The sequence below is a fragment of the Sycon ciliatum genome, chromosome 2 (genome assembly GCF_964019385.1).
Source record: "Sycon ciliatum chromosome 2, ocSycCili1.1, whole genome shotgun sequence".
In the NCBI taxonomy this organism is placed as follows: Eukaryota; Metazoa; Porifera; class Calcarea; order Leucosolenida; family Sycettidae; genus Sycon; species Sycon ciliatum.
In genome coordinates, this window is record NC_088644.1 from 7,172,852 (window position 1) to 7,190,473 (window position 17,622).

General features: G+C 48.5%; 1 protein-coding gene across 1 annotated transcript in view; it reads left to right on the plus strand.

Moving 5' to 3' along the window:
* Window positions 1–17,622, plus strand: part of LOC135808469 (complement C3-like) — a 53,535-nt gene that overhangs the window by 27,840 nt on the left and 8,073 nt on the right. The window contains exons 37-44 of the mRNA XM_065321662.1: window positions 6,879–6,951; window positions 7,946–8,105; window positions 8,468–8,551; window positions 9,956–10,133; window positions 10,693–10,889; window positions 11,523–11,690; window positions 12,600–12,665; window positions 15,593–15,717. Of these exons, the coding sequence (XP_065177734.1) occupies window positions 6,879–6,951; window positions 7,946–8,105; window positions 8,468–8,551; window positions 9,956–10,133; window positions 10,693–10,889; window positions 11,523–11,690; window positions 12,600–12,665; window positions 15,593–15,717 (1,051 nt within the window). The remainder of the gene's footprint in view (window positions 1–6,878; window positions 6,952–7,945; window positions 8,106–8,467; window positions 8,552–9,955; window positions 10,134–10,692; window positions 10,890–11,522; window positions 11,691–12,599; window positions 12,666–15,592; window positions 15,718–17,622) is intronic.

The following is a 17,622-nucleotide window of genomic DNA, read 5'->3' on the forward strand; positions in this document are numbered from 1 at the left end:
TCTCTCTGTCTCTCTCTGTCTCTCTCTGTCTCTCTCTGTCTCTCTCTGTCTCTCTCTGTCTCTCTCTGTCTCTCTCTGTCTCTCTCTGTCTCTCTCTCTGTCTCTCTCTGTCTCTCTCTGTCTCTCTCTCTCTCTCTCTCTCTCTCTCTCTCTCTCTCTCTCTCTCTCTCTTTCTCTCTCTTTCTCTCTCTCTCTTTCTCTCTCTCTCTCTTCCTGGGGCGAAGGCTGCATGCTGATTGCTCTGAGCAGACCCAGCGGGAAGACATCCGTCAACTCACTGTATCTCTCATGCAAAAAGTAGATGGCTCTTGGCTTCAAGACCACCACAAGCTATGGCTTTACCACCATCTTGTAGTGCCCAAGCTTTCTTGGTCTTTCCAGGTTCTTGAACTCACACAAGGTTTTGTACGTGAACTGCACTTTATGTGTTTACCATTTCTGAAGAAATGGTCAGGCCTACCTCGATGCGCAAACTCTGCCATTCTTTTCATTGGCAGTCGCAAACGCTTTGGCTTACGCCTCCACTACCTTCCTACGGTGTGGAAAAAGTGCCAGTCCATCAAATGGCACATTCTTCGATCGAGTGGGGACGCGCGCATGAGGGCGCTGTACACTCTGCGTCGGAGTAAGGATGCGAAGCTGACAAAGCGATATGCGGCGACAATAGAGCTGGAGTGTGCAGAGGCATCAGTAGGTTCAGGGACTCTCCGTCCACCGTCATCTTCAAGTCATCGTGCAGGGTTGGGTGCTCGTGCTCCGAAGCAGCATTCCAAACCCCCGAGGAAGGATCTCCTTCAAACATTTGAGGAGATCAACGCGCAGGAGCAGATTTTGAGGCTGAAGACTCTTCAGGTGCAAGGCAAGTGGTTGGAGTGGACATCGGTGACGTGGCAGGACCTCTCGTGGAAATCCCTTTTGTACGGTGGTACTGGTAAGCATTTGAAATTTCTTCTTGCATCAACCCTCGACGTGCTACCTTCTCCGACGAACCTACGCCGTTGGGGAAACACCGTAGTGGATCCGTACTGTAGTTTGTGCCGTACCTGGGCCTGTACTACGCGCCACGTGCTTGGCGCTTGTCGCGTAGCGCTGGACCAGGGACGTTACACCTGGAGGCACGACAACGTACTCGGGGTCATCGTCAGGAACATGCGTGAGGAGATTCGAATCCGCACTGCTGCAAACACCGTACAAACCGAAAATTCAAATGAGCTTGACTTCATCTCGTTTTGCAAGGCGGGAGAGAAGCCAGTTCGCGTTCAGCCCAGACGAAAGTTGGTTACGACTGATCTCCTGTCAGCGGCCTCAGACTGGAAACTTCTTGTCGACTCAGTTAGTGCAAAGATTTCTTTCCCTAGCTGTGTTGTGTTGTGTCATGTACTGACATAAGGAAGTAGTTTATTTTACAGACAGATGAGTGTAGATATAGTGAAGAGTCAGGGAGGCCATGCCCAGCAGAGCATGGTATCGTGCGTAGCACGGGGGTAGTGAGAGGTCACGTACCGTCTATACATGGCGACAGGCAGGGGAAGGACTATGCCGTGAATGGGTGAAAGGATAACATGATACAGGATAGGACATCTCCCCCTTTTTGAAAAAAAATTAAAGAGAGCAAAAACACAACAGCTGGGAAACTGTTATGGAGAAAAGGCAAGACAGATACATGTACGGGTTGTACATAGCCGGGCACATAGAACAGAACTATGCAATGTGCGGGAGAGCAATAGCAATAGCATGAAGCCAGAGAGAGTTATATGGTAGCGATCAATCTCTGCGGTGGCTGGATGTTGTTGCGAGCACGGAGAGTTGGCTGTGACGTAGGCACAGGCTGTTGTTGCGGGACTAGCGCGGCCGGTGGTACTGCTGGCACCGGTCCGGGAGGAGTCACTGGCTGGAGCAACTTCACTGCACGGCGGTTTCGGCGCAGAAGACCGGATGAGGTGGCGATGTTGTAGGAGCGATCGGTGAGTTGCTCAACCACTGTACCCTCGCGCTTGTCGTCGACCCACACTTTCGCTCCCAGTGGCAGAGGGGAGAGCGACTTTGCTGCGAAGCGTTGATCGAAGTGATCTTCTTGCCGATGCTTAGCCTCCTGCTCCTTGGCCCGGAGAGCGGTGATGTCTGGCCAGGAGGGTTGCAGGAGATCAGGTGGGCACGGAAGATTGGTGCGGAGCCTGCGGCCGTACAATAGTTCGGCGGGCGAATAGCCGTTGGCCAGGGGTGTGGAGCGATACGCTAGGAGGGACTGCTGTAGATCACCTGGCGCACGGATGAGTCGTTTGGCAGTCTGCACAGCGCGTTCTGCTTCGCCGTTGCTTTGAGGATGCTTCGGGCTGCTGGTCCGATGCGTGATGTTGCACGACGACATAAACTGTGCAAAGGCGTCGGAAGCGAACTGTGGCCCGTTATCGCTGACGAAGATGTCCGGATAACCGTGGGCAGCAAATATGCTCTTCAGATGAGTAATGACGGCCCGTGACGTAGTCGATGAGAGACAAGCGACATCAATGTAACGGGAGAAATAGTCGACGGTAATCAGGTACTGGCGGCCGTCGACATCACGGAGATCCGATGCGATACGCTGCCACGGACGCTCGGGGAACGGAGTTGTCTGAAGAGGCTCTGGAGACTGATGACGCTGCTTGATACAGGTAGTGCACTTGGCGACGTACACCTCGATGTCGGCAGAGATACCTGGCCACCACGACGAGAAGCGGGCACGGGCTTTACTCTTCGTGACACCTTGGTGACCATCGTGCAGCTTCTGGAGGATCTCAGGCTGTAGCACGGACGGAACAACCAGGCGAAAGCCGTGGCACAATACACCTTGCATGTGAGACAACTGGCCTCGCTCACGATGGAACGGCTTGATGTCGTCAGGGACGGTAGCAGGCCAGCCATGGATGACGTAGCGCATCACACTGGATAACACAGGATCTTCAGACGTAGCCTTGGCTAGGTCGGCGAGAACGGATGGACTTGTGAGATCTTCGGCAGTGGTTGATAAAACCATGCCGATGTCGTCTTGCAGAACGTTGTCAACTGATGCCGATGCTGGCGCTCGTGAAAGCGTGTCAGCCACCACCAGATCCTTGCCGGGAACGTGTATGGCTTGGACTTCGTACCGGAGGAAGCGGAGCAGCATTCGTTGGCATCGGATGGGGACCTTGTCCAGGTCTCTGGTGTTGATCAGTGGCACTAGCGGCTTGTGGTCCGTCTGCACGATGAACCTGGGAGCGCCGAAGAGGTACTGGTCTAACCTCTCGCACGTCCACACCGCTGCGAGGCATTCCTTTTCGATCTGCGCGTAGCCTTGTTCCGTCTTGGTCAGGGAACGGGAGGCGTAGGCTACTGGGCGCCAGTCGCCATCGTGCTTCTGGAGCAGAACACCACCAATGCCATAGCTGCTGGCATCGGCACTGACCATGATGGGACGCTTGGGGTCATAGTGCACTAAGCACGGGGCTGAAACGACGAGCTCTTTCAGCCGACGGAACGCGTCCTGCTGCGGGGAGTCCCAAAACCAATCAGTGTCGGTGTGCAGGAGCTGACGGAGGGGCGCTGAGATCGTAGCCAATTCCGGGATGAATCTGGCGACGTAGGTGAAGAGACCTAAGGCACGGCGAAGCTCAGGAACATTCGTAGGCTCCTTGAGGTCGTCAATGGCGGAGACTTTGCTGGGGTCGGGTTTCACACCGGACCCGCTGACGATGTGTCCCAGGTACTTGACTGACGACTGCTTGAGGTGGCATTTGTCGGGGTTCAGAGTGATGCCTGCGTCGGCAAGGACCTGGCGCGTTGTGTCCAGCCGGTGGTCGTGTTCAGCTTCGTTAGCGGCGTGGACCAGAACGTCGTCCATGAATACCTCGGAACCTTTGACGTGGGAGAGGAAGTCCTGCAGGCGTCGCTGGAAGATTTCCGGTGCAGAGGTTATACCGAATGGCATCCGGAGGAATCGGAACCGACCCACAGGCGTGATGAACGTGGTCAGCTTGGATGCAGACTCCGTGAGAGGCACTTGCCAGAAGCCGCTGTTGGCATCCAGCGTGGAAAAGACAGTAGATCCGGCGAGCCTAGCCAGTGTGTCCTCAACTGTCGGAAGAGGGAAGTGCCCGCGCTTCACGTTGCCGTTCAGCTTCTTTAGGTCTACGCAGATCCGTACACGACCATTTGGTTTACGAACCGGCACCATAGGAGAGCACCAGTCAGAGGGACCCGTTTCCCGGACGATGATGCCCATTTCCTCCATACGTGCGAGCTCTTCTGTGACCTTGTCCTGTAGAGGCAGAGGCACACGGCGGGCAACACCACAGTGGTACGGCGTGGCGTCGTCCACGAGCTTGATATCAGCTGGGGGCCCAACCATACAACCGATGGGCTGTGCTGGCTTGCTGGTACACGATTCTGCTGCATCTAAACGCTGGATCAGGCGAAGTCGGAGGCAGTCTCTGCGACTCAACAGATTGGTAGATCCAGGACCATCGATAACTACGATCTCCATAGAGAACAGTTCACTCTTGTGTATGGTGTCTGCAGTGAACTGACCCTTGATGGACAGAGGTGCACCAGATGGACCAAGGAGTTTGGTAGTGGATGGTGTGAGTACAGGGCGTTGTACGAGATTCTGATACGTGGAGTGCGTGATACATGATACATCTGCACCTGTGTCGATCTTGAATATCAAATTTGTCGAGCAAACAGGCAGTCTTACTGACCAGGCGTCGGTGGACTGGGAAGGACTGGCGTTGGATGACAGCTCTGCAACACCACCCATGAATGGCGACGGGGACGCGAGCGATTCATTTTCGACAGCTCTGGCACCACGCGTGGTTGCTGGAGTGGAAAGACAGACGGCGGCGAAGTGGCCCTGCTTGCCGCATGAATTACACTTGCGACCAAACGCAGGACACGCAGAACGGTTACTCTTGTGCGAACCAGCGTGGCCACACCACGGACATGTTGAAGCTGCAGTGCCGCTCTTCCTCTGCGTGGACGGCGTTGGTGCAGGCTTCGACGGAACGCCGCTGCGCTGGCGGCGACTCCTTGCATCTGGCTGCTTTCCTCCAAAGCGGGATGCAGCATTGACCTGCGGCCTGGCGGCTTGCGCTGCAACGTCTCCGGAAATTTTCTCGGCCTGCCTGGCCCTGAGAACTGCGTCCGTGAGGGTGAGTTTTGCGGGCTCAATCAGCTGCAACTCCTTGGCGACTTGACGATCCAGAATGTGAGCCACGAGGCGATCTCGAATTCTGTTGTCCTTCTGGTCACCAAAGTCACAGAACTTCGCTGCTGCGTGAAGTTTCCGAACAAATTCTTCCACGGACTCTCCTGGAAGATGGACGCACTGTTCGAAGATGGTCCTCTGGTGAAACACGTTCAATGCTGGCGTAAAGTAAGCGTCCAGCTTCGTCATGACCTTGTCATACTTGTCCTCGTCTCCAACGGTGTCGAATACCAGTTGATCGAAGACAGTTTCGGCCTCAGGGCCCAGCGAGTAGAGCAACGTAGAGATTTGCACTTTCTCGTCTTTCGCGTTGAGCTCTGAGGCGAGGCGATATCTCGCAAACCGGCGTTTCCAAGCCGGCCAGGCATCTGGAATGGAGAAATCAAAGTCTGCAGGCGGCGCGAACTTGGCCATTTCTACTCGAAGTGTAGACCTGGTTGACTAACTTCTGACACCATGTTGTGTCATGTACTGACATAAGGAAGTAGTTTATTTTACAGACAGATGAGTGTAGATATAGTGAAGAGTCAGGGAGGCCATGCCCAGCAGAGCATGGTATCGTGCGTAGCACGGGGGTAGTGAGAGGTCACGTACCGTCTATACATGGCGACAGGCAGGGGAAGGACTATGCCGTGAATGGGTGAAAGGATAACATGATACAGGATAGGACATGTTGCACTTACCACCCTAAGACCAGATATAGTTCTGTATTCTACGAGTCGTAGGATTGTATTCTGGATGGAGTTGACAGTTTGTGCTGAGGACAGATTCAGTGTCAGTAACTCGCGGAAGGACAGGCGGTATGCGGATCTGGCCGATCAATGCCGAGCAAACGGGTGGCAGGTCGTTTCTTTTTCGGTTGAGGTAGGTGTGCGTGGTTTCATCCCGGACTCTCTTCGGAGGGCTCTGAAAGCGCTTGGGTTTTCTAATCGAAGAATAAAATTTATTTGTAATTTGTGCAGTAAGACGTCTCTGCGAAGCAGCTACATCATCTGGTTGCGGCGTCAACAAAAACACTGGTCGGAAGATCCACTTTTCTGAGGTACTGTATGTGGGGCTCCGTTTATTGAGGTGCGTTGAAATTTATTCTCTTTATCTTATTATTTCTTTTCTATAATTTCCCCATATGAGTTCCTATCAGTTGCTGTGAACACCTTGAGTGGAGAGCGCTTGCTCGAGCGTTGAACCGGGTTCTTAATCCACCATACCCAGTTCGCAAGGCTGGGCGGGGTTGTGAGCAGGCTTTCATTTCATCTTTTCTTATTATTCCTGCTTTTCATCTCATTACAAAAATTCTGCGCTTTTTCTCCATCTGCGCATAAAATCTAGACTGACAACCTGCTTGTTAAATCATGCACCTGCTTTCAGGCGTAAAAACCCTGTTGTAGAGGTCTCAGTCCTCATTTGTTAGACTTACCTGTCTTTATAAATGTAACTTACTCTCTCTCTCTCTCTCTCTCTCTCTCTCTCTCTCTCTCTCTCTCTCTCTCTCTCTCTCTCTCTCTCTCTCTCTCTCTCTCTCTCTCTCTCTCTCTCTCTCTCTCTCTCTCTCTCCCCCCCCCCTCTCTCTCTCTCTCTGCCACGCACACAACACCATACTCAATGCTGCGTCTCTTAACACTATAATGTATCTATTGGGTAATTCTCTTGAATGCAGCTGTGAAGGCGATGGGTGGGAAAAGGACTGGTAAATGCTACTCTGTATGGAAGGGTGGAAAGCCAAGTGTTTGGTGAGTGGGATGTAAATGCCAAGTGTTTGGTGAGTGGGGCGTTAATGCGAAGACTTGCCTTTATTGAGTTTCTCTAACTGGTGGAATCCGTATTACTCACTTTCTTTAACTCGACAATAGGTGGTAAGTACTTAGCCACCCTTTTTGCATGATGATCTGTCAAGGCGAAAACAATTTCCCGGTGCTATTGTTCAAATTGTTGCAGTTGTTATCAGCCCCATGTCCGGATCTTGCGGTTTATAGAATGGTACACCTTTGAAACTTCTGTCCTGTTAGATCTTTGCCAGTGAAACCATTGGTTGGTTGGTTGGTTCATTTTAATTCGCACAATAAACGGGAACTAGGCACAATGATATAAAGGGGAATGCATTGGCACTTGACTGGAGAGGTGTGTTCTTAGCAGAGTGTCTGGGATAGACTCAATGATTACCGTATTTTTGAAAGTGCTGTCGTGGACATGGAAATCCGGTCGCACGGCCCCAGGGCGCTGGCCATGCAGCCGAGGATAAGCGGTACACACATGCATTTATGCGCATGCAGCGCGCTGGTCGCATCGGATCAACATGTGCACTGCACGCAGCGTTCTGTATGAGCTGAGGGCGCTGGCCCCGGTCAATCGACTGGATTTCCGTGTCCGCTACAGTATAAGCCGCACTGGAGTAAAAGCCGCACCAAGATTTTTTGTCCTGAAATAGACAGACATCTACCCTGTGTTCGGGCAGAGCATCGCTGGCCTCAAGTGAAGGTCCCTGGTTCGAGTCCTGGTGGTGACAGTCAATTTTTTCTTCAGACTTTTCCCGTTTTTTGTCTTTCCCTCAAACTAGTGAATAATATCAGTGACATATTATTTTATGTAAAGAGAAAAGGACCTACTATAATAGACTAAATAAGTTACTAGTTATGACCGACAGTCCACCAAGGTAACGAGATAATAATATATACATTCAGACATGTTATTTTCCCCATGGCATTGTGATGTTTTGTTTTGTTTCAGGCTCGGAGCATTCATAGTGCGGACAATCTGTTTGGCTAAGCGTTGGGACGTTCCCAAGGATTTTAAGAGCTTTGTGGACTCAGTAGATTGCATCCTGAAACAGCAGAACGCAGATGGAAGTTATGTGGAAACTGCACGGGTCTATCACAAGGACATGACAGTATGTAGAAACCTAACATCAGCTTAGAGAGTTTTCTGCACTGACTACTCATCATTTCGCTTCTTCCTCTTCTTCTCTTTAGCGGCTAACTGTTTTCAACTGGTGCTACTACTCTATCTGAACCTCCTTTGCTTTTCAAGATTTGATCATGTTTTGACATATAGAAGTTTAGTAACCATTCAGTAGCTAACCAGAAGAACTATAATAGGAGACTCCATCTCCGGAAGAACACTACCCGGTATGTGCATACATCTACACTTTGGCTGAATGTTACCTTCATGTATTCGGAAGTGCTGCTCTGATATCCAGCAGCCAACAGATATTCGCTGTCCTCAATCTAGTTTTAATTTCTTTCTGTGCAGGGAGGAACTCAACTGAATGCCCGTTCGCCAATGACGGCCTTTGCCCTGTTGACACTGATTGACTGTAGCAATGAGTATTCCGCTGTAAGTGCTTCAGTCACCATGTGTATCATGTGTATCATGTTTATCATGTGTATGCAATGAGTGTGAGTACTGATTGTAGTCAGTGCTGCAGTTCACGTACTGTTAGACTAGAACGGCCAATTTTAATGGGTAACGATTTTAGCGTTTTCTGAATCAGGACCAATTCACGATGAAATATTGTAGCCATTATTGATAGAAATACGACCAATCGACAACCAACAGACACCGATTCGTTTGTGACGGAAACGATTTTTTAGTAGTAGTTGGTTCTTTTTTCGACCAGACGAGACCAGACGGCGCTTGCAAACACCAGCATGAACAGTTCACCGGCAACACTGTAGCTAAGGTTGGGCAGGTAGAAATCGGGGTCTCACTCTCTGTTGCCATAGTCACCTTTTTCCAGTGCCAAGTTTGTAGTAGAACGTTTGAATTCGACAGTAGGGCACAGAGCGGAACGCATGATTGTTCCTAATGAAATATCTCACTAGCAGGTCTAAAAGTGGTATGTGGTCTGATCGCTATCATGATTTTAAGAAAGGGTATATTCCATGTGTAGTTGCGATTGGCATTTTGAGAAGTCACGGCACCTCGGAAATCAGGCCACCTCAGAAACCAAACCTCTTTGGATGGCCCAGCGGTTGGTGGGATATCTGAGGTTCCACTGTAAACTACCTCCGTGCACGTTATCCTCCAGTTACGCTCGTGTTTTTTCTTCTTCTGAAGGCCTTAAAGTAGAACCTGTCAAGGCGGTCACTCTGATAAGGCGACAACCTGTCCTAGATGACCATTGAAACCAGGACCAAGGGGTGTTTATTTCCAGTCGAATGACCCTGGATACGGAGACCACCTGTACACGGAGGCCATATTTGGAAGAACCATTTGTGCGGTTGCCTTAGGCCTCGTTTACACGACAACGATTGAAAAACGTTTTTGTCAAAAACGTTTTCAAAAGAATACGCTTCCACAGATTTTGATAAGAGCGTTTACACGACAACGCTGAAAAACGTTTCAAAAACGTTTCAAATGAAAAACGACCTTCAAAGTGTTTTTCAATCGTTTTCGTTCCGTTTCGTTCTCGTGTAAACGGCAAAAACGTTTTACTAGTACGAGCCCTGTACTCAAAACATGCCGCCGCCAGCCTGCGCCAGGCCAACTTCTTGCACGTGATGACCATTGCACGCCGAAAAAAGTGTTGCAGTGTACACGATTATTGTTTTCGTGTAAACAGCAAAAACGTTTCGAAAACGATTGAAAAACGTTTTTCAATCCGGTTGTCGTGTAAATGAGGCCTTAGACAGGTTTCACTTTACTTTCTGTGTGCATATTCATGTCATGAATAAACTGGTCTCTTAGAACGTCCGAGCCTAGTGTTCCACTGTGTCATGTCTTCTCTTCTTTCCACAGTTCACTTTTGGCACGGAGATCCAAGCCGCAGTAGGGTATCTCAAGACGTCTTTCAATGACGTCCTTAACGGCGATAGTAACTTCCAGCTTGCTCTCTTGACATATGCGCTCAGCAAAACAGATGAGACCGATCTTGCCAGACAAGGTGTGGCTAAACTTCTTGAAAGAGCCACCAAAGGTAAGGGTCCCGGTACCCCTGTACAGAAACATGCACGGCATGACACACGTGAGCAAGTTTTCTCTCCTTCATAGCACTAGCAGATTGAGTGAGGAGAGTTTACTTGATCGGTTTGTTGCCATAGTTGCCCATTTGGCCTACACAGGCCACATGCGATAGGACGTGGTTGTTGCCTCGGTCTATCTGAGGTCTGAATGTCGTTTTGAAAATGTTTTTAAAGTTATCCAGCCTGTTTATTGTGAAAAGAAGAAGGACAAAATGTTACGAGTTATGACTAACTGTCCACCAAATTAACCAGATCTTATACAGTCAGCGAGTGCGACAAAATGGCACAAAACTGGCAAGGAGTACTGAGACAATCGGCGACCTGACACCTAGATCCAACACTTCTCCAAGGCGCAAACCAACAACCTTCCAACTTGGAACTTCCAACATTTTGTCTTCTTCTTTTCACAATAATTTAATTGGCTCACCATCCGAGTTACATTTTGCAGCCTGTTTATCCTTCAATTTATGGTTCATGTAAGATCTGTGTCCTTGTGTGCCTGATCTGTACCAGATGTTGTCGGCATATACTGGGAGCAGGCGGCTAATGACAAAATTCGCTATGACGTCAGACCAAAGGCGCTAACTATTGAGACCACTGCCTATGTTCTGCTGGCCCTGTCGACACTTGGCATGCGAGCGGAGGCTCAGCCGGTTGTCGATTACCTGGCGCAGAACTACAATCCACGCGGTGGTTTCGCAAACACTCAGGTACACTAAAGCGATCACGTAACTGCCCGCCTATTGTCTGTTTTGTTTTTCTCTCTCCATGAAATGGTTGTAGTCATATTGCTATTACATGTATTCTCTAGTGCCATTTTAGTTGCAGTGTTCAAGTACAGGGTAGCCCAGTGATGCCCAAACGGTTTGGGTTGCCGAGTAGAACGAGTCCTTATTAGGCATATATAGTTGTAGTTTTAGAGTCACTTTTCTTCAAAGTACACCCTGCACCTTGCCTCCAATGCCGCCATTCATCATACTCATTGACAAGCAAGGCACTTACAGTCTACTTTGCGTATAACTACACTTGGCGGGCATCAGAAAAGTATCCTTATTCGCGAAGTGTCCTTATACCCAAAGTCTCATTATATGTAGTACAGTTAGATGGGACTTGCCTCTGGGCATGGAAATTCTGTCGTTATTCCCGAATTGTCGTTATATCCGCAGTCGTTATTAGCCAAGTTGATTGTACTACAGTTCTACTAGTACGAGTGCCCTAGATACAGAGCTGAGGCCTTTGGGTATATTTGGTACCTTCTTCCTTTTTCTCACCTATCAGACTGCATGTCCAGAATATGGAACACCACAGATTATCTTGTGCACCCGTGTCCTATTCTTGCTCAGGAAACTACCGTAGCGATTCAATCGATGATTGAGTTTGCCAAAATCAACGAGGAGAGTCCCGCAACAGATTTCTCTGTTGAAGTGCAAACTCCCACGGCCAGTGGCTACTCACGGCTCGACGACAGGATAGTGAACAATGAGAACTACAACATACGGCAAACCATTCATGTAAGCCTCGGAAAACTATTCCATCCCAAATTCTAGTATATTTAACTTTCATGAGTGTAACCGGTAGCGCCTGCCTTCAGCCTTTCCAGTGTATTTTCTGTAACATTACCAGAATTATACCAACAGGAATGTTTTATACTTAAAATCTATTTAGAAGGAAGACAGTCTCGTTGTCTAGGAGATTACCAATCAGCTATAGTGTATTCATATCACTTCACAGTGCACTACACTAGCTTGTTAGCGTTGTCCATGTTAGCACTAGCTTATCGGGCATTTAAAAGCCATAAAAACTTATCGGCCATGCACTAACCTATACGAATACTGAACAATTGTGACACCACCACTCGAAAATTTCTCATGGCGGACCCATTCCACTTGCACATCACCACCATTCCATCCAATGGCGCGAGATGTTGGTATTACAGATCATCCTCCACCAATGAGTTATGTTTGAGCAGAACAGCGTCTGGTGGGCCGAGCAATATCTCAACGGAATTGTCCTCACTATGAAGTGGTGGTGATGTGCAAGTGGAATGGGCCGAGAGCACATTGTGGACCAGTGGTATGACTGATGTTTGCATAATGGTCGAATTTGTCACTATTCTTGCTTCTATGTGGTATTGCCGAAGTTTCGACCACCAATTCACTCTAGCGTCCTGGTCTCACAGCATGAATGTTCTGCATGCCACTTGCAGAGGTCTGGACTGTGTTAGTTTTCAGGCACACAACAACCATTCTGGCTGGTGTGGCCTTGGCTGAACTACACAGCTAAGGACATTTGATATGAACTGACAAGTGAAAGTATTCATTATAATATTATGTCAAGATACGTGGTTCTGGCCGGATCATCATGAGTTGATCGTGGCAGTTCTGAGGGAAATTTGCGTGCTGAATTCTCTTTCATTACAGATTCCACGAGGTGACATTCCAAGAGTTCGTCTCCTTACACGTGGAACAGGACGTGGCATTGCACAGGTAAGTTTAAAAGACCATATGTACACTACTCTCATAATACTGTACATTTAGCCCTATGTGGCCATAGAAATGACCAATTCTAGCTCTTCGGATACAATCCGGAACCTCTTTAGACCATATGACAGGTTTGGCAGGGATAATTCGATGATTTGGTTTTTTTTGGAAAGCGGTTGGCCTCCACGAGTACCGGCTTCACCGACGAGACATACCGTATTCGCTCGATCAGAGCCCTCTCTTGAACGAAAAATGGTTCCCAGGGGTACACATTGTGCGAGTATAATATATGGTCAACACAGCTGTCTGAAGGAATTGGTATCTGAATTCGTTGTCAGAGTCCCTGTTGACACTACGATTTTACTTTGAAGTACCAAGTAAATTGATTATCACTGATTGATGGGGCGCAGGCAATATTGGTGTCGGGGTCCCAACGCATCCCAACACTCAACAGTATACTATCAGTTATAGTTACATTACATGATATTACTGAAACGGAAAGCCATCTTTGTCTCCAACCAAAGCAACAACTCGCGGAGCAACCAAAGAACAACTAAACTGAAAAGAAGAACGACATGGTTCAAACCCAATACACAAACCCGGCCCGTATCGCGTATGCCAGCGACACGTGCATGAAAGCAAGTACAGAATGCAGAAAAGTAGCTTGCATGAAAAGTGCGTAGCGTTCACACCTGTATGCTAACCCGCACTACAACTCGCGTACTATACAAAGGACTAGTACTGCGCAGTAGGCACGCATTCAAATAAGCTGTAGACATGCACTGCATAAATCTCCAAGTCCTCGTACAAACTGTGCAGTGCTGCAAAGGTACAAGGAAATAAATATCAAACAAATATCAATGTGCAGGTCAGCGACATCCTCCCCACCAAAACCTAGTGCAGGTTTTACAAGTCCAACCATTGCCTGTCGCTATACGCTGGGCGAGCGGAGAAGGTAGCGGATCATCCCACTTGCCTTGTTCCTTCCAGGCCTCTTGCAGGAGGATCTTGCCTGTCAATACTACATACTACCGGTGACACCAAGTCGAGCGGATCAAATGTCGCTGCTATGCACTTCAATGGGGTGCGCCTCGTCCATGTCTTCCAGAGTGGCAGTTGACGCTGCATCGCTACGTGAGAGGGAGAGTGTGTCGGCTGTCAAACACTAGGCGTCGCCGAGGGCATTGCCTGTAGCTGCTGAGGTGCTGTGGCTGTTGCTGCTGCCGCTGCTATTGTTGAAATCCCTGCTACCATTGCTACTGTCATCATGAAGCACGGTATGGTGTTTGTTGCCACACTTGCTGCAAGTAACACTACTATCACACATTCTCCAGCTGTGCCCTGTCCGCAGGCAACAATAGCAAAGGCCATTGGTTTGCGCATACTCGCGGCGCTGAGCAACAGGCATGCTGTGGAGCGTGTTCTCGTCATCGGCAGTGGACAGCGTGAAGCACTGTGCTGATGCACCCTCGCACTCCCAGGCCACAGGCTTCTTGTCAGATACAGATACACCATGGGCCTCCTGATACGCTGTACCCAGCTCCGTGATCTCTTCAAACGTTTTCTCGCCGATCTTGTTTTCCAGCAAGTACGCACGGAGGTCAAGCGAGCATCCCTGGAGCACAAATTGGCGGACGATTGCCATGAACATCTCACTGTTCCCACTGCTCTGCTTCTGGCCCTGCGGCCCTCCAGTTAGCGATGCCCACTCTTGCACCAGTTGCACTACATGGGTTACGTACCGGAAAAACGTGTCCTCCGTCTGCTGATGCAGAGACAAGAGCTCGGACCACGTCTTCTCGGCAGTCTTGCCAAAACTACGTGTCACTTGAACTTTAGCGCTTTCATAAGTTGTGACATGATCCAACACCGGTTCAAGCCTTGTCCCCATCGCTGCCGAACGGAGGGCCAACAACCACGTAGATTTTTCGAAGCCATTTTGCTGAACAACAGCCTCAAATGTTACCAAATAACGCCGGATGTCCTGTTTGTCGGTGTATTTTGGCACGTCCAACTTGTGGGGGCGCTTCTGCACGTCGTTACTGTCACTACCACTCGCGGCTTGGAGTTTTTCTATCTCCTTCTTACTGTCCAGCTCCTTCTGAGCGATTCTCTCTGCACGCTCTTGTGCTCTCTGGTCCCTATCAGTTGCTTCGGTGAGCTTGCGCTCCACGAAAGAGACCAGTGCCTCGCCAGAATATCCGTAATCCTTGCCAAGCTTTAGGTAACTCGTCTCCAGCTTCATCCATCCAAAAGCCTCAGCGCTTCCACCAGCACCAGGCGATTTCCCTTCGGCTTCGGACTCGGCCATGCTAAGCCAGCACGCTACGATGCACGATTCAAATTTTACTGGGTGGTCGCCAAATATTGGTGTCGGGGTCCCAACGCATCCCAACACTCAACAGTATACTATCAGTTATAGTTACATTACATGATATTACTGAAACGGAAAGCCATCTTTGTCTCCAACCAAAGCAACAACTCGCGGAGCAACCAAAGAACAACTAAACTGAAAAGAAGAACGACATGGTTCAAACCCAATACACAAACCCGGCCCGTATCGCGTATGCCAGCGACACGTGCATGAAAGCAAGTACAGAATGCAGAAAAGTAGCTTGCATGAAAAGTGCGTAGCGTTCACACCTGTATGCTAACCCGCACTACAACTCGCGTACTATACAAAGGACTAGTACTGCGCAGTAGGCACGCATTCAAATAAGCTGTAGACATGCACTGCATAAATCTCCAAGTCCTCGTACAAACTGTGCAGTGCTGCAAAGGTACAAGGAAATAAATATCAAACAAATATCAATGTGCAGGTCAGCGACAGGCAATGTGTTGTTCACGTACACACGGTAAAAGAGAACACTATTTAATCAGCTTCCATTGGAATGAGTTTGATTGGTGTCTGCTGGTGCTGTCTGCTTATCCAGGTGGCATGCGACTACCGTGTTTTGGAAACCTGTGACAAATGTCCTTTTGTTGTGAACATCACGCATGTTGAAGTCCGTAAGCCGGGAAGCAACGAGAACACCTTGAGTGTTACTGTTTCTGTCACGTAAGGGATGATAATGTCTGTTGGTTATCACCTTTCCTTTCCATTCCCACATAGCACACTTGCCGATTTAGATAATTATTATGGATATTCAGCCAAAGGCAGCATATGGTAGATAATATTTTAGCAGCAGGGAAAGTTTGGCCGAATTCAAGACTTCAGTACTTGCACTCCTCTGGTCTCTGAGTCAATTAGGCGTACACATGTAGGGTGAACAGTTCGTTGCATCTTCTTCGTACCACCACCACCACCATTAGACTCAATTCCCAGACAATTGCAAATTAGAAGTTTTGATCTTAGTCGCAACTTCCCCTTTGATACTTGTATACTCACCATGCACAGATCAAATTGGCTTGGGTGGTCAGGAGCGATTAAGCTCCTCTTTGTTTTGTTTGGAATCCCTTGGCAAACATTGAGATAGGGTACACATGGTGTTACCAGAAGGAGATAACGTGTTACTACATGTCAGTGTTGTGCGTTCCTAGATTTCTTTAAACCTTGAAGTACGGATAGTGAAACATTATTACACTTAGTGATTGTGGGTTTTACTATTGCTTCAGACTTGGAAATACATGTCTCGACTCTAACCGTTGAATATAACAATGCAGTAAAACATCTACCTTTTGGCTCTCCTGTGTTTAGGGGAAAAGTAAAGATGTGCTGGCTTTGACAATTCAACAGTTGTGTGCAAAACTATGCAATGAGATTCAAGGGGGAAATTGCCGGAAGAGACTGTTTTTTTTTTTTTCCTTACCTGGCATGTATCCCGGGGCCGTGCCACAGAGTACACTTCATCAGCAGGGGTTCTATGCAATGAAGTTACTCGTATCAATACTGTAAATGCCATTATTCTAACGAGGCGCATATATAATGATTTACTAAAATTGACTGGTTCACGTGTACCAAAGGTAACAATTCTCACTCATTCTCAACTCTCACTGGCAACAGTATTATGTATCGATTTCTGTGTAGCGATTTTTTATTTTAACGACAGATTTCTCCTCATTAACTCGTTAGAATTAGCACTTCGTTATGTATAGGGCTTTTACAGTACTTATTTTTGAAATACAAGAGAGAGAGAGAGAGAGAGAGAGAGAGAGAGAGAGAGAGAGAGAGAGAGACGGGGGAAGGGGGAAGGGGGAGCTGTATTGCAACTCCGAGTTTCACATAGTCACGATCATCAGGCATCTGATGGCTCGAAAACGGGCAGCCTGAACATAAGAGGAAGCAAGGCGAGAATTACTGAGGGCAAACATAGCATAGAAGTCAGGTGCAGGCGGGAAGTAGCCAAGTCTTCAGACTTGGAGCTATGTAGCTATGTAGCAGCAGCAGTTCTGGCACTCTGGTGGTGTGAATAAAGTAGTGCTGGGGACTTTAAAGTGCTAAACACACAGACACGTACACACACACACACACACACACACACACACACACACGCACACACACACACACACACACACACACACACACACACACACACACACACACACACACACACACACACACACAGATTCTCTCACTCTTACACATATCAGCTCTTCGGAAGTTGACGGGAAAACTCTACGACGTCGAAACATACAAAAACACAGTTTTGCTTGTCCTCCAGCCCCTCCAACCAGTCTATCACTGCAGACGTACTATTCCAGCCACGTGACGCCGGACATCCTTGACTATCCTTTCCAGTATCGATTTGGATATTTTTCCAACATTGCTTTTCGCTGTATTAATGAGGCGACATGGAGGGTTAGCGCTGGAGTTGTCCTTGTGATCCTTTAATGTCACAAACACGTCCTTTTTGCCATGCACTCCAATCGCTCATCCAACCCCCGAGCTTTGACTATACTCTCAGCTTCCACATTTATGTGGTCGTATATTTTCTCCGCTGCTTGCTTGTAGCTTTTGGTCACA